At 35.6% G+C, this 20209-nt stretch overlaps 1 protein-coding gene across 11 annotated transcripts in view; it reads left to right on the top strand.

Annotated features, from left to right (window-relative positions):
• VPS13B (vacuolar protein sorting 13 homolog B) overlaps positions 1-20209 on the top strand; it is an 802500-nt gene that overhangs the window by 431173 nt on the left and 351118 nt on the right. For all 11 annotated transcript variants that reach the window (XM_028500192.2, XM_028500193.2, XM_024115869.3 and 8 more), the window contains exon 30: positions 6078-6189. In XM_028500192.2, the coding sequence (XP_028355993.1) occupies positions 6078-6189 (112 nt within the window). The remainder of the gene's footprint in view (positions 1-6077; positions 6190-20209) is intronic.

The following is a 20209-nucleotide window of genomic DNA, read 5'->3' as shown; positions in this document are numbered from 1 at the left end:
CATAGAAACAAATGACAATGGAAACATGATGACCCAAAACCTATGGGACGCAGCAAAAGCAGTTCTAAGAGGGAAGTTTATAGCAATTCATTCTCACCCCAAGAAACAAGAAAAATCTCAACTAAACAATCTACACTATACTTATAATCTTTGAGAAGATAAACAAAATTGATAAACCATTAGCCAGACTCATCAAGAAAAAAAGGGAGAGGACACAAATCAATAAAATTAGAAATGAAAAAGGAAAAACCACAACTGACACTGCAGAAATACAAAGGATTATAAGAGACTACTACAACCAAGTATATGCCAATAAAATGGACAACCACAAAGAAATGGACAAATTCTTGGAAAGGTACAATTTTCCAAGACTGAACCAGGAAGAATTAGAAAATATAAACAGACTAATCACAAGTAATGAAATTGAAACCGTAATTAAAAATCTTCCAACAAACAAAAGTCCAGGACCAGATGGCTTCACAGGCGAATTCTATCAAACATTTAGAGAAGAGCTAACACCGATCCTTCTCAAACTCTTCCAAAAAGTTGCAGAGGGAGAAACACTCCCAAATTCATTCTACGAAGCCACCATTACCCTGATACCAAAACTAGAAAAAGATATCACACAAAAAAGAAAATTGTAGACCAATATCACTGATGAATGTAGATGCAAAAATCCTCAACAAAATACTAGCAAGCAATCCAACAGCACATTAAAAGGATCATACAGCATGATCAAGTGGGATTTATCCCAGGGAAGCAAGGATTCTTCAAGATATGCAAATCACTCAATGTGATACACTATATTAACAGATTAAGGAATAAAAACCATATGATCATGTCAATAGATGCAGAAGAAGCTTTTGACAAATTCAACACCCATTTATGAAAAAAACTCTCCAGAAAATGGGCATAGAGGGTACCTACCTCAACATAATAAAGGCCATATGTGAGTCACTGTTTGCCAATGACATGATACTATACATAGAAAATCCTAAAGATGCCACCAAAAAACTTCTAGAACTAATCAGTGCATTTGGTAAGGTTGCAGGATACAAAATTAATGCACAGAAATCTCTGGCATTCCTATACACCAACAACGAAAAATCAGAAAGAGAAATTAAGGAAACACTCCCATTTACCACTGCAACAAAAAGAATAAAATACCTAAGAATAAACCTGCCTAAGGAGGTGAAAGACTTGTACTCAGAAAACTATAGAAAACTGATGAAAGAAATCAATGATGACATAAACAGAGAAATATACCATGTTCTTGGATTGGAAGAATCAACATTGTGAAACTGACTCTACTCCCCAAAGCAATCTACAAATTCAGTGCAATCCCTATCAAACCACCAGTGGCATTCTTCACAGAATTAGAACAAAAAATCTTGCAATTCGTATGGAAACACAAAAGAACCCGAATAGCCAAAGCAGTCTTTTTTTTTTAACATCTTTATTGGAGTATAATTGCTTTACAATGGTGTGTTAGTTTCTGCTTTATAACAAAGTGAATCACCTGTACATATACATATATCCCCATATCTCTTCCCTCTTGCATCTCCGTCCCTCCCATCCTCTCTATCCCACCCCTCTAGGTGGTCACAAAGCACCAAGCTGATCTTCCTGTGCTATGCAGCTGCTTCCCACTAGCTATCGATTTTACATTTGGTAGTGTATATATGTCCATGCCACTTTCTCAGTTTGTCCCAGCTTACCCTTCCCCTCTCCCCATGTCCTCAAGTCTGCCAAAGCAATCTTGAGAAAGAAAAATGGAGTTGGAGGAATCATGCTCCCCGACTTCAAACTATACCACAAAGCTACAGTAATCAAGACACTATGGTACTGCTACAAAAAGAGAAATATAGATCAATGGTACAGGATAGAATGCCCAGAGATAAGCCCACGCACATACGGGCACCTAATTTACAACAAAGGAGGTAAGAACATACACTGGAGAAAAGACAGCCTCTTCGATAAGTGGTGCTGGGAAAACTGGACAGCTACATGTAAAAGATGAAATTAGAACACTCCGTAACACCAAACACAAAAATAAACTCAAAATGGATTAGAGACCTAAATGTAAGACCAGACACTATAAAACTCTTAGAGGAAAACATAGGCAGAACACTCTATGACATAAATCACAGCAAGATCCTTTTTTGACCCACCTCCTAGAGAAATGGAAATAAAAATAGACAAATGGCACCTAATGAAACTGAAAAGCTTTTGCACAGCAAAGGAAACCATAAATAAGACCAAAAGACAACCTTCAGAATGGGAGAAAATGTTTGCAAAGGAAGCAACTGACAACGGATTAATCTCCAAAATATACAGGCAGCTCAGGCTGCTCAATATCTATAAAACAAACAACCCAATCCAAAAATGGGCAGAAGCTTTAAATAGACATTTTTCCAAAGATATACAGATTGCCAACAAACACATGAAAGGATGCTCAACATCACTAATCATTAGAGAAACACAAATCAAAACTACAGTGAGTAGTTGGTCACACTGGTCAGAATGGCCATCATCAAAAAATCAATAAACAACAAATGCTGGAAAGGGTTTGGAGAAAAGGGAACCCTCTTGCACTGTTGGTGGGAATGTAAATTGATACAACCTAAATGTCCATCGACAGATGAATGGATAAAGAAGATGTGGCACATATATACAATGGAATATTACTCAGCCATGAAAAGAAATGAAATTTAGTTATTTGTAGTGAGGTGGATGGACCTAGAGTCTGTCATACAGAGTGAAGTAAGTCAGAAAGAGAAAAACAAATACCGTATGCTACCACATATATATATAATCTAAAAGTAAGTGGTAGTGATGAACTTAGTTGCAGGATAGGAATAAAGAGGTAGACATAGAAAATGCACTTGAGGACATGGGGTGGGATGGTGAAGCTGGGTGAAGTGAGAGTAGCATCGACATATATACACTACCGAATGTAAAATAGTTGGCTGGTGGGAAGCAGCAGCAAAGCACAGGGAGATCAGCTCGGTGATTTGGGATGACCTAGAGGGGTGGGATAGGGAGGATGGGAGGGAGGCTCAAGAGGGAGGGGATATGGGGACATGTGTATGCATATGGCTGATTTGCTTTGTTGTGCAACAGAAACTAACACGGTATTGTGAAGCAATTATATTCTCATAAAGTTCTTTTAAAAATATGTATATATATATATATATAGTTAAGTTCAAGGTGGGGATAAATTCATAAAGACTAATTCACCAGTAAGATGTTGCATTACCTACCAGCATTCATATTAGGTTGGAAGACCCAGAGTTAATTATTAGGGCATCTCATAGATAGCATGAATAGGCTTTGTCAGGGAGAGTTATTCCCTCCAGTTCTGGATGGACAGAAATAGAGAAGATCTGTGGTGCTGTTTTCCATGATGTTGGCTCAGGAATCTTGCCTTTGACTGCAGTCTTAGCTGCAAGCTCTGACCAGGTGGACCACATCTCTTGTCTGATCCTTGCCAGAGCAAGGACCCAGAAGTCTTGCCCGCGTACACCTTCAACCACTGCCTACAGCTACTCTCACCACAGTTCAGCTGTTTATACGAAATACATATTAACCTATATGGAATCATCATCTTTCCCCTAATCTTCAACTGTTTCTGTTAATGGTACTGTTTGCTTGTATTGGTATGAAATTTTCAATCTTCAAATGTTTTTATGTTTTTATTAAAGAAAAAAAAATACCAAAATTAAAAAAAAAAAAGGGAAGCTTTTTTTTTTTTTTTTTTTTTTTTTTTTGCGGTACGCGGGCCTCTCACTGTCGTGGCCTCTCCCGTTGCGGAGCACAGGCTCCGGACGCGCAGGCTCAGCGGCCATGGCTCAAGGGCCCAGCCACTCCGCGGCATGTGGGATCCTCCCAGACCGGGGCACGAACCCTCGTCCCCTGCATCGGCAGGAGGACTCCCAACCACTGCCCCACCAGCGAAGCCCAAGCTTTTTTTTTTTGCCAACTATAAAGTAACTAAAGAAATGACTCAAGGCACTTTCTTGAATAAATATCTATTTTTATTATTTTTTTGTGTATCTCAAGGGTACATTTTGATAAGCTGAGTACTTTCTATAATAAAATTGATTGTTTTAATTTAGTTTGTGGATAATCTGCGTTAAGTGCTTTTTAATCATTATTATTATAACTTCATAGTCAGTTTAATATAGTGAGAATAGTTTTGGCTCTAACAGAAACAGAATTCTGTTCTTGGATCTGGCTTTGTATGTAACACCAAGTACGTCATTTTTCTTCCATATGTACCTCATTTACTGCAGTGTTTCTATTACATTTCAGACTTTCATATGGTCGGTAGTATCTGTAGCCTAGAAGAACAGTTAGCAAGTACACTAATTGCACTTTTGTGGTATGCTCTATTCTCCAGGCTTACTATTTATTGATTTAATTGAGGCCTTCTGCTTAATCAGAGGTTTTTACCCACATGGAACTATTTGATAAGCGTGGCATAAAATGCAAGATCTATGAAATGTAAACAGTGTTCATAGTATAAGGACCTATAATCAAGCCAGACCTCTAGTCATTTGAAAATAGTACAACTGCATGAGAAGTAGTTTTCTATTTGATCTTTTTTGCTATGGACATTTAAAAATACCATCTTTATTATAGCATCCACATGCTAATATTTATTATGATAGCTTGTCTCTTTCTTCCCCTTTTGCTGTCCTTCCCCTTCCCCTGCCATTTTGCCTCTCCCTTTATGTACATCTTATTCTGGTTCTTTCTTTTCCTCGCTGAATATCTTTCTTCTTACTTTTCTTGATTTTCTTAATTCTGACTTTCTTTTTTAGACTAATCTAAGTCAGACCATACTGAGTGTTCTGCTGAAGCAGCTGGAAATAATCTCTTAGCTTTTGCATTCTTTGGCCACCACAGTTTGGGAAATATGGATTGTATGCCTTTGTAGGCATGTTCTGTTCAGGATATTCCTGAGGTCTTGCAGCCAGTCCTTTTCTGTTCCGTTTGTGGCAGATGGTTGTTCTCTGAGAGAAATTATGAATTTTAGTATATGTTTTCTTCACAACCCAAAAAGTTGTATATTGTTAACAGTTTTAACCAGCTACTACAGTAGACTCATCTGTGGAGGAAGAGGGAGTAAAATTTAATATAAATTAATGGGGCCATCAAGAACACCTTTTCATTCCAAATAATTTTTAGAAAAAGACATTAAATTAGCCAGTGACTTATAGAAAAATTGTTGAACTTTATGTCATGAGAACATGTGATAAAATTTTTTTGTTCAGTATAGAGAAAAGAATCCGAATTAATATACCTTTTTAACTTTTATTGTTTTCTGAGAATACTTAGCTTTAGATTCCACTAGGAAGTAGAACTTTTACACAAGTGAGAAATTACTATTTCTCAAGTAATTCCACTATAGAAATTATTAAAATTAAAAAGTGCCTAGAATAGAAAGTTGAAGTGTCCTCACGTATTAATCAGTTACTGGGTTTTTTCTTTCTTTATCATTGCAGCCATCATTTTCTTCACCATTGCAGCCATTAAGCTGACACGTTACAGCCTAACGTGCTATTGTGTGCTTGTATGTTTGTGTGTGTGTGTGTGTGTGTGTGTGTGTGTGTGTTGTATTTAATTATTACTAATTGTGTAAATTCAAGTAACTTTGAGAATTTGTTACTGCCTTTCTGATATCCTTCAATATATTTGTAAACAACAATGCAGTGTTGAAACCCCAGGGCTGAAAATCACTTGGGAGAAAGATGTAGTAGTGTCAGATCATGAAATTAGATAAACATACTGCTTCAATATTACTTACATATAATTAATATCACATGTTTTCATGTTGAGTGGAGTTTTTTTTCATTGCCATTTTAATTGTCTATACAGAGAACTACTTATTGGGATATAAAGGAAATAGTTAAGAAAAGCATTAAATATTTCTATTTTAAACAAATTTTTCCTTGTCCTCATTTATGGTCTTATCTTAATTTGTCTCTATCCCATTAATCAAAAATTTTTCCGTAAAGATGAAGTTGCATACAGATCTACTTGTATACCTCATGAATCTATTTCTTTTACAGTTAATCAGGCAGCAAAAGAAGACACCATGGTTCTGAAGATTGGCTCTGTTGCTATGGCTCCCCAGGCTGACAATCCCCTTGGCAGATCTGTCCTCAGGAAAGATATTTACCAGTAAGTTTATTTTCTTATGTTCAATCTTGCAACAATTTCATACTGCAAAGAAGTACACTGATCAATAAAACTTGCTCAGTGTGGCCTGTAGAAATACTTTTCATTCGGGATCTTTTGATATTTAAAACCAGGTTTTTCTGATTTTCTTCAGTTGTGGGTTTTTAAATTCATTCAGACAAATCAAGTATTTCTGTGAAGTGTTGATGAATAACAGAATGTAAGTACCAAGTCACCATAAAACTGAAGAAGTGCAGTTTGGAAAATTTTAGCAGACTTTAAATTTGACCAAATTTCTAATTACATGAGAAAATTAGGTCCTCTCTAGAACTACCATATCCTAATATAGTCATATTGTATCGAAATGAAGCATTTTCTTAACTATAAGCCATTATTTGAAATGTAGGACTATGCGTGTCATATGGATCAAAGCTGTAAAGAAAAGCAAACTTCTAAGGAGAAATTTCACAGTAAACACTTTCTGTGAAAATGCCATGCTCTGGATTTTGTCACTGACTATTTGCAAACCACACCAAGCATATATGGACAACTAAACTGGTGAACACATGTAATCAACATGATAAAAATAATATATCATTCATACTGAAGTTGGCACTGCTGCCAGACATAAAAGTACAGTTGCAAATAATGCCAAGTGAGAAAAGTCACAGAAATACAGATGAACAAGTGTCTTATTTTTCCTGCTGGTCTGTTTTTCAGATGTTATAGTCTCTCGCTCTTATCAGAAATAAATTTCTCCTGTTCTCCAATAAATGTTACTGCTGAGAAAGATTCTGATTTTTGTAATACATTTACCACCTAGAGGGTGACAGCTATTTTTACTTTAAGTGGACCTAGGTATTTTGTTTTCTCAATTTCTTCTGTTATTTGTGTTGACATTTTTTGCCTTTGAATTGTATATCTTGCTTTCTTTCTTGTATTACTTTTTCTGGTAGCTTATAGTATTCATCCCTTAAATGTTTTTATTTTGCTAACTTACGTAAAATTTAAGGATGTCAAAACTGAAGTAGGCCTTAGGAATCATCTAATCCAACTTCCTTATTTTATAGATTAGGAAACTGAGGAGTCAAAAGAATAATTGTCTCTAGTCAAGTAATGACAGAGTCAAGATCACAACTCATATTTTGACTTCCTCAGTATCTAGAGAAAGGATTACAGCAGAATCCTTTCTGGGTGAAAACAATTTAATTTTCTAACATTTGGAAATTCTTTTAGGTATATTTATCTTTTCTTTTCCACTTCAGAGCTAAGTAGTCCTCAGAGAGTTTCCTACTTTCCTTTTGGTGAAAGAAATATGTTTCATATTAAAAGACCCTCTCACTATCAATAAAGTGAACCACTAAGATACTTCCTCTCCTCCTCTACTCTTTCCCCTTTCTGACTCTTCAGCAGTCATTTGTGGAGATGTAGCTCTCCTATGCCCCCTTCATTGCTTCCTCCCCTTTGTCCTTCTTGAACTTCTTTTCCCTCAGTCTCTCTTCTTACCCACTTCTCAATATTTTTTCAGACCTTATTTTTCCTTCCCTTTCTGTATCTTTCTTCATTCTTTACCTTTTCCCTTTTCATATTTTTTCTTTCTTTACTTTCTACCTTCTTTCCCTGTGTCTCATTTCATTCCATTTCACTATTTTAATAGTTTGACTTATTTTATAGAATATAGAACTATAATGCCAAATATGAAGTCTAAAAATGTACATTATCTCTTTAGATCTTCAGTGCCTCACATCCTGCCTCACACAAAATACATATAAATATTTACCCAAAAAGTACATAATAGCTATTTTATGTTTACAGAATAAATGCCCTTACTTTCTTTTTCTAATTGACAAAACCGAGGCACACAGAATTTTTATGTGTTTTTCCAAAAGCATATACTTATCTAATGGCAGAGCATTTCAGAATCTATTTCTTTAGAATTCTCTTCAGTTATTTTTAAATTCATATTTCTATCGTTTAGTCCCTCCCCCTGATTATGTGATTTAGTAATTTCATTCTCCTGCTCCCTTTCCATATGTTTTTACTTCCTCTTTCTTTTAATCTGCCTTTTGTGTTTCTTCTTTCTGTCTTGTTTTTTCTAACTTCCTCAGTGTGATAAATGGCATCTATAAAAAACCCACAGCTAATATAGTTCATAGTCAGAGACTGGGTGCTTTCCCCTTAAGATCAGGAGCAAGGGCTTCCCTGGTGGCGCAGTGGTTGAGAGTCCGCCTGCTGATGCAGGGGACACGGGTTCGTGCCCCGGTCCGGGAGGATCCCACATGCCGCGGGAGCGGCGCGGCTGGGCCCGTGAGCCAGGCCCGCCGAGCCTGCGCGTCCGGAGCCTGTGCTCCGCAACGGGAGAGGCCACAGCAGTGAGAGGCCCGCGTACCGCAAAAAAAAAAAAAAAAAAAAAAAAAAAGATCAGGAGCAAGACAAGATATCTGCTCTCACCACTTCTATTTAGCATTGTATTAGAGGTTCTAACCAGGGCAGTTGGGCAAGAAAATGAAATAAAAGGTACCCAGATGCTAAGGAAGAAATAAAACTGTGTCTTTTTGCAGATGACATGACCTTGTATATAGAAAATCCTAAGGTATCCTCTGGAAAACTTTTGGGCCAATAAACTAGTTCAGCAAGGTTGCAGGATAAAAAACCAATATATAGTTAACCCTTGAGCAGCACAGGTTTGAACTGCATGGGTCCACTTATATGTGGATTTTTTTCAATAGTAAATACTACACAGCCCATGGTTGGTTGAATCCGTGGATACAGAACCATGGATATTGAGGGCTGACTCTAAGGGACTTGAGTATCTATGGATTTTGGTATTCCCGGTGGGTCCTGGAACCATCCCCCCACAGATACCAAGGAACAACTGTGTAAATATCAGTTTACAATAACAATAAGCAATGAACTCTTTAAAAGTGAAATTAAGAAAACAATTCCATTTATAATAGCATCAAAAAGAATTAAATACTTACAAATAAATTTACCAAAATAAATATACAACTTACACTCTAAAAACTACAAAACATTGTTGAAAAAAATTAAAGAAGATCTAAATACACGGAATTATATCCCAATTACATAGATCAGAAGACTTAGTATTGTTAGATGTCAGTACTCCTCAAAATGATCTGCAGATTCAACATAATCCACATCAAACTTCCAGCTAGCTTCTTTGTAGAAGTTGGCAAAGTTTCTATATGGAAAATTATTCATATGGAATTTCAAGGGACCCGGAATAGCCAAAACAATCTTGGAAAAGAACAAAGTTGGAGGATTCACACTTCCAGATTTCAAAATTTATGACAAAACAACAATAATCAAGCTAGTGGAGTACTGATATGAAGGTAGGCACACAGATCAATAATAGAATTGAGAGTCCAGAAATAAACCATCACATTTACTATCAATTGGTTTTTAATAAAGGAGCCAAGACAATTCAATGGTAAAGAATAGTTTTTCAAAAAATGGTACTCGGAAATCTGGATATCCACATGAAATTGGACCCTTACCTGACATTATATACAAAAATTAAGTCAAATGGATCAGAGACGTACAATTAAGAGCTAAAATTCTGAAACTTATAGAAGGAAGCATAGGAGTAAATCTTTGTGACCTCTGATTAGATAATGGTTTCTTAGAAATGATACCAAAGGCATGGGGGACAAAAGAAAAAATAGAAAAAATGAACTGTATCAATATTATAAACTTTTGTGCTGCAAAGGACTCTATCAAGAAAGTGAGAATCCACAGAATGGGAGAAAATATTTACAAATCACCTATCTGATAAGAGATTTATATCCAGAATAGGCAAAAAAACTCTTACAACTCAATAATTGATGGACAACCAGTTAAAAAATGTGCAAAGGATTTGAATATATATGCAAAGAAGATATAAAAATGGCTAACAAGCGCATGTAAAGGTGTTCAACCCCATTAGTCATTAGGGAAATACAAGTCAAAATGACACCCGCTAGCATGGTTATAATATAAAAGGCAACAGATGTGGAGAAATTGGAACCCTCATACATTTCTACTGGGAATGTAAAATGGTGCATCTACTGTGGAAAACTGGCAATTTCTCATAAGGTTAAACATAGAGTTACCATATGATGCAGGAATTTAACTCCTAGGTATGTACACAAGAGAATTGAAACATATATCCATACAAAAGCAGGCACACCAATGTTCATAGCAGCACTCTTCATAATAGCCAAAAAGTAAAAACTACACAAAGGTTTATCAACTGATGAATGGTTAAGCATAACGTGTTATGCCCATAAAATAGAAAATTATTCTGCCATAGAAAGGGATGAAGTATATGCTCTGATATGGATCGATGTTGGAAAAATGCAAAGTGAAAGAAGCCAAACACAACGAGCCACATATTATATGATTACATCTATATGAAATTTCCAGAGTAGACAAATACATAGAGACAGAGTGTAGAATAGTGTTAGCTAGGAGGGGAAAAAAGAATGACTGCTAATGGGTATAGGATTTCTTTTGGGGGTGATAAAAATGTTCTAGCATCAGATAGTAGTGAGGTACAATGAATGATATATAATGAGTAAAATGAGAGTATACAAAATAGAACACTGAATTGAACACCTCAAAAGGATAAACTTTATGGGATGTCAGTTATGTCTCAACAAAACTGATTTAAGAAAAAAAATATTAATTGATGTCACAAAGAGGTCCAGAGGAATTAAATTTCAGAGAGAGAAATACCCTTTCTAGGTAAATGGACACTGGGTACTCTTTTTTTTTTTTACAACTTTATTGGAGTATAATTCCTTTACAATGGTGTGTGAGTTTCTGCTGTATAACAAAGTGAATTAGCTATATGTATACATGTATCCCCATATCTCCTCCCTCTTGCATCTCCCTCCCACCCTCCCTATCCCACCCCTCTAGGTGGTCACAGACCACCTAGCTGATCTCCCTGTGCCATGCGGCTGCTTCCCACTAGCTAGCTATCTATTTTACATTTGACACTGGGTACTCTTTTCAGCTCTGGAATTATTTGCTTCGTCTGGCTATAAGCAGAGAGATTTTGTTGTGGGAAGTAGAAATCAAGGGACATTTATCAGTCACATAGGCTAGAGTGACATATTGGAATCTGGAGGAGCCTCAAACATACAGTCAGTCCTCCGCAGTGCTTTTTTCTGTGTGTCAAGTGTGGAAGGGAGCTGGCAAGAAGAAATTGAGTTTCTCAAAGTTTCACATTCCTTAAAAGACAAAGCCATGCTAGAGGTGCACTGTTCAGTACAGTAGCCACTGACTACATGTGACTGTTCTGCTTTTGAAATGTAATCCAAATTGAGATATCCTGTAAGTATAAAAGATACTGAAGATTTTGAAGAATTAAGAAGAAAATAGGGCTTCCCTGGTGGCGCAGTGGTTGCGCGTCCGCCTGCCGATGCAGGGGAACCGGGTTCGCGCCCCGGTCTGGGAGGACCCCGCATGCCGCGGAGCGGCTGGGCCCGTGAGCCATGGCCGCTGAGCCTGCGTGTCCGGAGCCTGTGCTCCGCAACGGGAGAGGCCACAGGAGAGGGAGGCCCGCATACCACAAAAAAAAAAAAAAAAAACAAGAAGAAAATAAAATATCTCATTAATAATCTTTTATCGATTATATATTGCAGTGACCATATTTTAGATATATTGAGTTAAATATATTATTGCAACTGTTTTCCGCTGTTTTTTTTAATCCTTTTATCAGTGTAACTGCCAGCAAATTTTCATTTACATAGGTGGCTCCCAATTGTGGTTTGCATTATATTTCTGTTGAACAGTGCAACATTGTAGGGAAGGGCCTGCAACAAACACAGGACATCTCGCCCTTGAGACGTTTGAAACCAAAGGTGAATTGGGTTTAGTTAGAGTTGCAAGCCAACCCCAACCTAGCTCAGTTCACAACTGGATGGAAATGACCCACCCCTTATCCTTGCTGCCTGGCGAGAATAGATGTGCCTTCTCTGGGAGAAAATAACATTGACTTCTGTTTCTGTAGCCTTTTTGTACATGGTGTCTGATACATGATAAAAAAGAAAAAAGATATTCAAAAAGCAAGAAGGTTTGACCCATTATCAGGAGAAAATTTAGCTAGTAGAAAAGACCCACAGATGACTGAGATTTGAAATTAGTAGACAGGAGTTTGAAATAATTGTTATTAATACTGTAAAGAAAAATGTTGAAAAAATGGAGGATTTCATAGAAATGAGCTCTATTTAAATTAGATCCTAAAACTGAATAATACAGTATCTGAAATTAAGGACTCATTGGATAGCCATAACTGCAGATGGACAAAGCAAAAGATAGGATTAGTGAACTTAGAGATAGCTTCAGAGAAATTATCCAAACTGAAACACAGCGAGGGAAGAAAAAGATTAGAAAAGGAAAAAGGAACAAGAAAGAGAACAAATGGAAAACATGTGGGGCACTGTCAAATGGTCTAACATGTAATGAGAGTACAAGTAGAAGAAAGATTGAATGGAATAAAACGAGTAATTAAAGAGATAGACCTTGAGACTTTTCTAAATTTATCGAGTCATTAACTAGCAGACTCAAGAAGCCTATCCTCAATCCAAGCAAGATAAGTGCAAAGAAAACTACACCTAGGTACATGTTCAAATGATTGAAAATCAAAGATAGATGATAAAGAGACTCCTCCCTGATGGGCTGAGGCAGGATGTTGAGCAAAGAGAGAGAGAGAATGCAACAGCATCTGCATCCCCCAACACGGCTTTCAAGGCCTAAGACAGATCTCAGGAGAGATGAGATGCTTTTGTCTTTTCTGAAGTTTGAGAAAAATCTTAAATGCAGTCAGTTAAAAAAAAGAAAAAGACATATTACCTTTGAAGGAAAACAGGAAGACCAAAATAACTGAAGATCTTAAATTTGAAGATGAGAAAACTCCTAGTTGATGTGTGGCCATTCTTCAAATACTTGGCTTATCATGTGTCATTCCTTCTGAAGCTAAGAATAGACCTAGGACCATTAAATTTGTGGATATTATAATGACATTAATTGCAGCTCAGTGAAATAAAGGTCTTTCAGATTATAAAAGTCTAATCATAAATGGGACTGTTCATTAGTCATTATTTGACAAATGTTTATTGGGAGCCTACTGTGCATCAGGCACTATTCTAGATATCGAGTATAGATCAATGAACAAGACAAAGAAAAATCCCTGGTCTTAAATTTAATGGAGGAGAGAGACAGTTATTTATAAATAAATACATGCATACATAAATAAATAATCTGGTATATTAGACTATAAGAAATGCTGTGGAGGCAATACAGCAGGGAGGAAGATAGGAAATGGGAAGCTAGAGGTGGACAGCATGGCCCTAATCAGAGGACATCTCACCAAGAGAGCGCAGAATCTTGAAGCAGGAGTGCGCCCAAGAAGCCAATGGCAGCTGAAACAGTGTGTGCCCAGGGAAAGTAGTAGGCTGTGAGGTGAGAGACACTATGGACGAACCTCATAGGCCATTGTGAGGACTTCGGCTGTTATTTTGAGTGAGATGCAGTTGTGGGGAAAATAATTTACACATGCCCAGTTTTGAAATACTGCTTCTGTTGTTTACTAAATATCTATCTACAGAAGGAAGTGAAGGGCTCACCAGCAGGGACTAAAGATAGACAAAGATAGAAAAGGGGTGAAATATATATTTAAAAACGAAGTCAGTTCAAAAGAGCCAGTGGGAGTTTGATATTGATCTCTAAAGGTTAAGGATTATTTCTGTTATTTGTGTCAACTGAATGTGTGATATGAAGTTTTTTTGATTATTAAGGGGTTGATTTCTTCATCAAATGAGAAACTCTAAGAGGGTTTGAGCAGAGAAGTGGCATGATTCAGTTTATATTTAAACACATAATTCAGGCCAATATGTGAAGAACAGACTGTAGGCAGGGAAGGGCAAGGGCCCACGTTGTGGCTGTGGAGGTGGTGAGAAGTGGTCAGATCTTGGAGATGTTTTAGAGGTAGAGCCAAGAGAATTTGCAGATGGATTGCACATGGGATTTGAGACAAAGGAGATAAGGATAATTCAGTTGTATGGCATAAGCAACTAGAAGGATGACATTAACTGAGGGAAGGAAAGACTGTGGGAGGATTTAGTTTGGGGATGGGCAGGCGGAGTTCAGGAGTTTATTTTTGAAAATGTTGACTGTCTCAGGACATACTGAGCTACCCATTGCTGATGTAGCAAAGGCTGATCAACTACATGGAAGGCTTAGAGAGGGTTATGATTTATGTTGAATTAGACTAGTGCTTCTTAAATTTAATGTGCATATAGATCACCTGGAGATCTTTTTAAAATGCAGGTTTTGACTTGGGAGGTATGGAATGAGGCCTGAAATTCCACATTTCTACCAAGAGTGATTGGGTATGACACTGATACTGGATCATACTGATGTGCCGCTTCAAGGACCACACCTTGTGTAGCATAATTAGATCATTGGTTTACAAAAGTTTTGAACAAAGAGGATTTTTTTAAAAATACATTTTTAATAAATGTTAATAATTTTAATGCTAAAAACTCAAGCATTATGAAAGGCTCTACCACAAAAAGTGAGTATCCTTCACGCCCATGCTTTCCCACCAACCCCGTAACAAAATCACTCAGTGGAGTCTTTTTTAAACTTCATAATTTTTGCAAACTTTCAGTTGATAGTTGTTACTTTTAGAATCTTTGACTCAGGAAATGTAAAATAATAAAACTTTTATTAAGTTACTAATACCTTATATGAATTCATACTTCATTCTTCTTCTAAAAAAACATCTGATCCACTAGAAAACAACAACATATGTAACGTATTTATTCAGTGATCATGCCCAGCTGTATATAGTCATGAGCTCCTTTCTTAACTATGTGTGCTCTTTACCTGCTTCCTCCTTGCCTACTGATCTAACTATCTTACATCTGCTTGTTCCTGGACAAGGCAATCTCCCAGTTGACTTTCCACTCAATCTGAGATGTTCCTATTCCATGATGTGTTCGGCCATTTCCCTGACTTATACCAAAGTTCTGAAGCACAGACAGTCTGGCCTAATATTAAGATTTTTCCTTTATCTTGCAAAACCTCTTTTCCTGAGAGATGATTCAGGTTCTTGTCTCAAGCTAAAAGAGAAGCAGAAAAACAGTTAAGGATAAACGATTATAAAGGCAGACTTTTTTTTTTTAACTCTTTAAATTTATTTATTTATTTAATTTATTTTTGGCTATGTTAGGTCTGTGTCTCTGCACAAGTGCTTTCTCTAGTTGCGGCAAGTGGGGGCCACTCTTCATCGTGGTGCGCGGGCCTCTCACTATCGCGGCCTCTGTTGTTGCGGAGCACAGGCTCCAGACGCGCAGGCTCAGTAGTTGTGGCTCACGGGCTCAGTTGCTCCGCGGCATGTGGGATCTTCCCAGACCAGGGCTCGAACCCGTGTCCCCTGCATTGGCAGGCAGATTCTCTTTTGACTGGGCCACCAGGGAAGCCCCAAGGCAGAGTTTTTAAAAAGTTACCTATGCTAGACTGATTTAAGGAAATTACAATAATATAGGGATTATAAAGAAGTATAATTAAATGTTTAAATGTGTTTGTAACTTATATTAAGAATTTAATAATTTACTTACTCTTTTCTTATATAAATGCATTATATATTTTTTAGAAACTTTATGTTCTACAAATTCCGGTACATCATCTGCAGCTCATTAATTATAGTGTTTACGATTGTTTATTAAAAAATGGAAATAGGTCTCAGTCAGGATCTTAACCATTTTATAGGATAACTGCTGTAAGAAAAATGACATTGGATTTATATTATTTCTCTTCCTAAGACTTTTCTAAAAATTTCTTTGACTGTGATCCTGAATTCTGTCTGTAAGTAGTTGACTTGGTTTTTGTTTTAAATAATTTTTCAAAAATAGCTTTCCGTATCAGAAATAGAATAAATTGCCCTATATCAGTCATTAGAACAGTAGGTATCTTTGAGCCATTTATGCCATTCCATTACATGTCTGCATGCATTTTATTATTTATTTCATTTATTTATTAAATATACATTGATTCATTATTTCAGTTATTTAACGGATACTTATTGAGTGCCGACAACGTATTTGATGCCAACGATAGATATTTTTGACTAGAACTCATGGTACCTCCCTCCATGGAACTTAAAACCTGAACCGCATCATTTGAGTCAGTGAAATTACATTGTGAAGCTCTGCTAGATTTGATAACATTAATAATTTAATAATTTTACTTTGTCTATAACACCTCCCACAATGCCTAGATTGATGAAATACGCAAAATCAGAAGTTATGAACTTATGCCCTAAACTTTTTTTCATGGTCCCATTTTTATTGTAAGTGTCCTTATAGCATTCTGTCCTGCGTCCTTTGAAAATTATTATGCGAGGAAAGAATGATTCCACAAGTTCCATTTAGTTTTGTAGTTTTCACAGGAAGGAATAGAGAAAAGCGTTCTTTAATTCTGTTCAAATTTTTTTCTTTTTAAAAGTAGCCAAGGGAATAGAAATGTTAACGTTAATTATTCATGAGGCTATATAAGTAATATATATCACTTTTTCAGTGCATTTTAAGTACCTTTAAAAAAATTTTTTTGTATTCCAAGTTTAAAAAAAATATTGTTTACAGTTTAGTTTATCATTATTCAGTTGTCTTGTTATCAAATTAAAATATGAAAAGTTAAAATAGGAATAAAAAATAATTTACAAGTCAGTTGGTAGAATGACTTTTTAAATATCAAATCTACCTTTATTTTAATCTGTTTAATAAACCAGTATTATTAAAGTTTTAAAAATAAAAGTGTAATATAGTGTTTATTTTAAAAAAATAAATAATACAAAATGTGTGTGCATAGAAAATGGAATTCCAAGGCTTACTCTGAGTGCTGATTGCTCCCTTACTTTATTGCCATTGTTAATAGGTTGACACTCTTTTAGACCATTTGTGTGTGTGTGTGTGTGTATGTGTGTTGTGTGTGTGACTGTCTCTGTCTTAAATAATGGGATTGTACTCGACATATTGCTGTGCAACTTGGATTTGTTTTAAACTCAGTAATATGTTGTGGACATCCTTCAGTGTCATCATATTCAGAAATATTTGCCTGTTTTTGAAATAACTGTTTAAGACGGCACAGATCAGAAGACTCTTTAAAGACTACTTTTTTGTCTCTAACCAACAGAATATTCTCCATTATTAAAAAGCTTCATGAAAACTTAACTTTTGTAGAACATATTGTGACCAAGACTTCAAAACATTTTTATACCTGAGAAACTGTGAAAGGAGTTTCCTTCAGTGAAATAGCTACTAGGGTGGGAACAAATAGATCAGTAACAATAGGAAACTGAAATTATTATAGCTCAAGTGTTATCTGTTACCATTTGAATTGCAAAGGCCAAGTGATTCACAGTTCAACATTGCTGTATGAATTAAAATGTAGTAGGCTTTTTTGGCTTTAACATACCACATATTTGATGATGGCAGCTCTGTTTAACATCTGTCATAGTGCTCAATTTTTAACATGGCAGAATCCCTGTCTTATAACCCAACGTGCGTCTTCCTCCATGATCTGACCTCAAGCTAGATTTCAAATCTTACCACTAATTGTTTTCTTACATAAGACACTTGTTCAAGTTAAGTATTTTATTTACCCCAGTAATGCTTAGTAAGTCCTTTTCTGTGGCCCTTGTTTATGTATGAATTTTCAACTTTCTTGAAGTAAAGCTTTCTTCCAGCTTAGCCTTTCAAAGAGTTTTTGTTATAAAATCTTTACATTGGTGCAGTTATGGATTCTTTAAAAATCTTTTCCTTTGGTGTTCAGCATTGTTAGTTAATTTTTTTTTTAAGAATCACATCTGTCTTTTAATGTGTTGCTTAAATCATGCTCTCTTTTTGAAACGTTTCATAATCAGTTTACTTAGAAGTAATGTCTCGTTTCTTTGGCCTTCTATACTAGTGTCTGACCTACATTTCAATAACTGTAATATAATAGTAGCAGCAGCAGAAGTAGTAGTGGTAGCAGCAGTAATAGCTAACATCTATTGTGTGCTTTTTTTGTGTCAGGGATTCTGCTTGATGCTTTCAATACAATGCCTATGAATCGCAATAACTTTAAGAGTCAGGTATTAGGATTATCTGTATTTTAAAGACAAAAAACTGAATCTGTAGACATTAAATCATTTCTCATGGGTCACACATAAAATGAGGAACAGAACCAGTCCCCATTGCCCGTGCTCTTTACCACTACATGCTGCCTGTAACTGAATTTAAGACAGACTGGCTTTAATTTAACTAACTCTAGTTAACCAGTATGAGTTTGAAACTTAATTTTTTTGAAATTTCACATTCATACTCCATTAAATTTTATTACTGTTTAGATGCTGTAGTTTTTTTCTAACAACTTTCTTGTTAACAGTGAGTAAACTGAAAAAAACTATTAGGTACCAAGTTTAGTGCATTTTTAATGCATTTTCCTTAGGTTCTGGAAAATATTCTAAGCTAAGATGGACTTAATATTATAGATATTATAGCCATAATTTATGGTATAAACTCTTATAACCCTAGTGTTTGAGGTCTTCAGTCCTTGAGGATACTTGAAAATTTATAGAATTTTCATTAGGTTGTACTTAATATACTGCATTAGATCTACAGAAAATAGCTCCCTTTGCATACCTAGCTAATGACTTTGATCATCATCAAGCTTTTTCTCACATCTGTTATAAGGTCTGAAGTGGGTCGTGACTGGATATAAATATTAACATAGGTTTGCTGATTAGTGAACTCAGTATACTTTTGTGATTTTTATTTCATAAGAGACATCTTTCTCTTTTTACCTCAGTATAATTTAGTTATTACTCTAGTTCTACCTCAAAGTTATGAAAGAAAAAGAGGTAAGTTAAAAATTCTCTTTTCTTTGTTATAATTGTCTCTCCTTCCCAGAGTATTCTTACACATCATCATTTTTCTCTAAATTGTGTTGAAGAAAATACTGATTTTATTTTTTAAAAACAACTACGTACTATCTGTTCGCATGTATTTTTCTACACCAAAATTATATCAAGTTGAATATGTATGTTATGAAGGTTTCTACTAACTTGGGCTTTTTCTCTCTAATCCTATGCAATTGAGAAATACTGTGTTTAAGCTACGTATCTGAAAATAGGGCTTACAGAATTAGATGCACAAATTTGGAAGCCATTTAAGATTACATGTTGTCTCCCTATATCATTGCTCTTTCACATGGTCTAAAAATTCACAGTCTTTTAATACCTATACTAAAAGATTTAAAAATAAACTAGTGATTGTAACAATAAAATTTAATTTATACTTCTTTCCCAAATATTGTTTGTTAAAAGAATTTTAAAATGTTAAAAACAGAACTTTTTGCTTTTGTAGTATTTTTAATTACAAAGCTTTTAAACTTTCATCTTTTACTTGAGGGAACTATATCCTTCTTTTAATTGGACGTTTGTGAACTTCTGCCTATAGCTTTTGGTTCATGCCTTAAATATTTGTGGGTCTTCTGATGTCCCTTATGGGATTTTATCTGTGACTAATTTATCCCATAGCTCTTTAAAAACTTTGTCAGTTGTTGAATTTTTAGCCATTTCTTTTTTGTAGACATTTGCTAATCCTTTTTAGTGCTTTCAGTACTTAATAGATTTGAATCTAGTATTGGGTTTCAGCTTTTCTCCACAGAGAATTTCATTCTCTTAAAAATTGTCCACAAGCATTATATGAAAATTCCATGGTAACTTTGGCAAATCTTTTAGACATCTTTTATAAATGAGGCTTCTGACAGGTGTACCCTATCTGTAGGAGTTTAATTCATGGGACTTTACCTTTAAAGAAATATAAAAATTAGGGGAGCTGATTCATTTTTACTCTTAGAAGACTTGCATTAGTAGAGTTCTTCCAGCAGTATATACACAATTTGTTTTCTGTCTCTTTATTGCTTTTTTATGGGCAACTTTTGCAACAGTGGTTCCTCTCAGTTTCTC

Source organism: Physeter macrocephalus, chromosome 15 (assembly GCF_002837175.3).
Source record: "Physeter macrocephalus isolate SW-GA chromosome 15, ASM283717v5, whole genome shotgun sequence".
NCBI classification, from domain to species: Eukaryota; Metazoa; Chordata; class Mammalia; order Artiodactyla; family Physeteridae; genus Physeter; species Physeter macrocephalus.
This window is presented reverse-complemented; position numbering and strand designations above follow the sequence as displayed.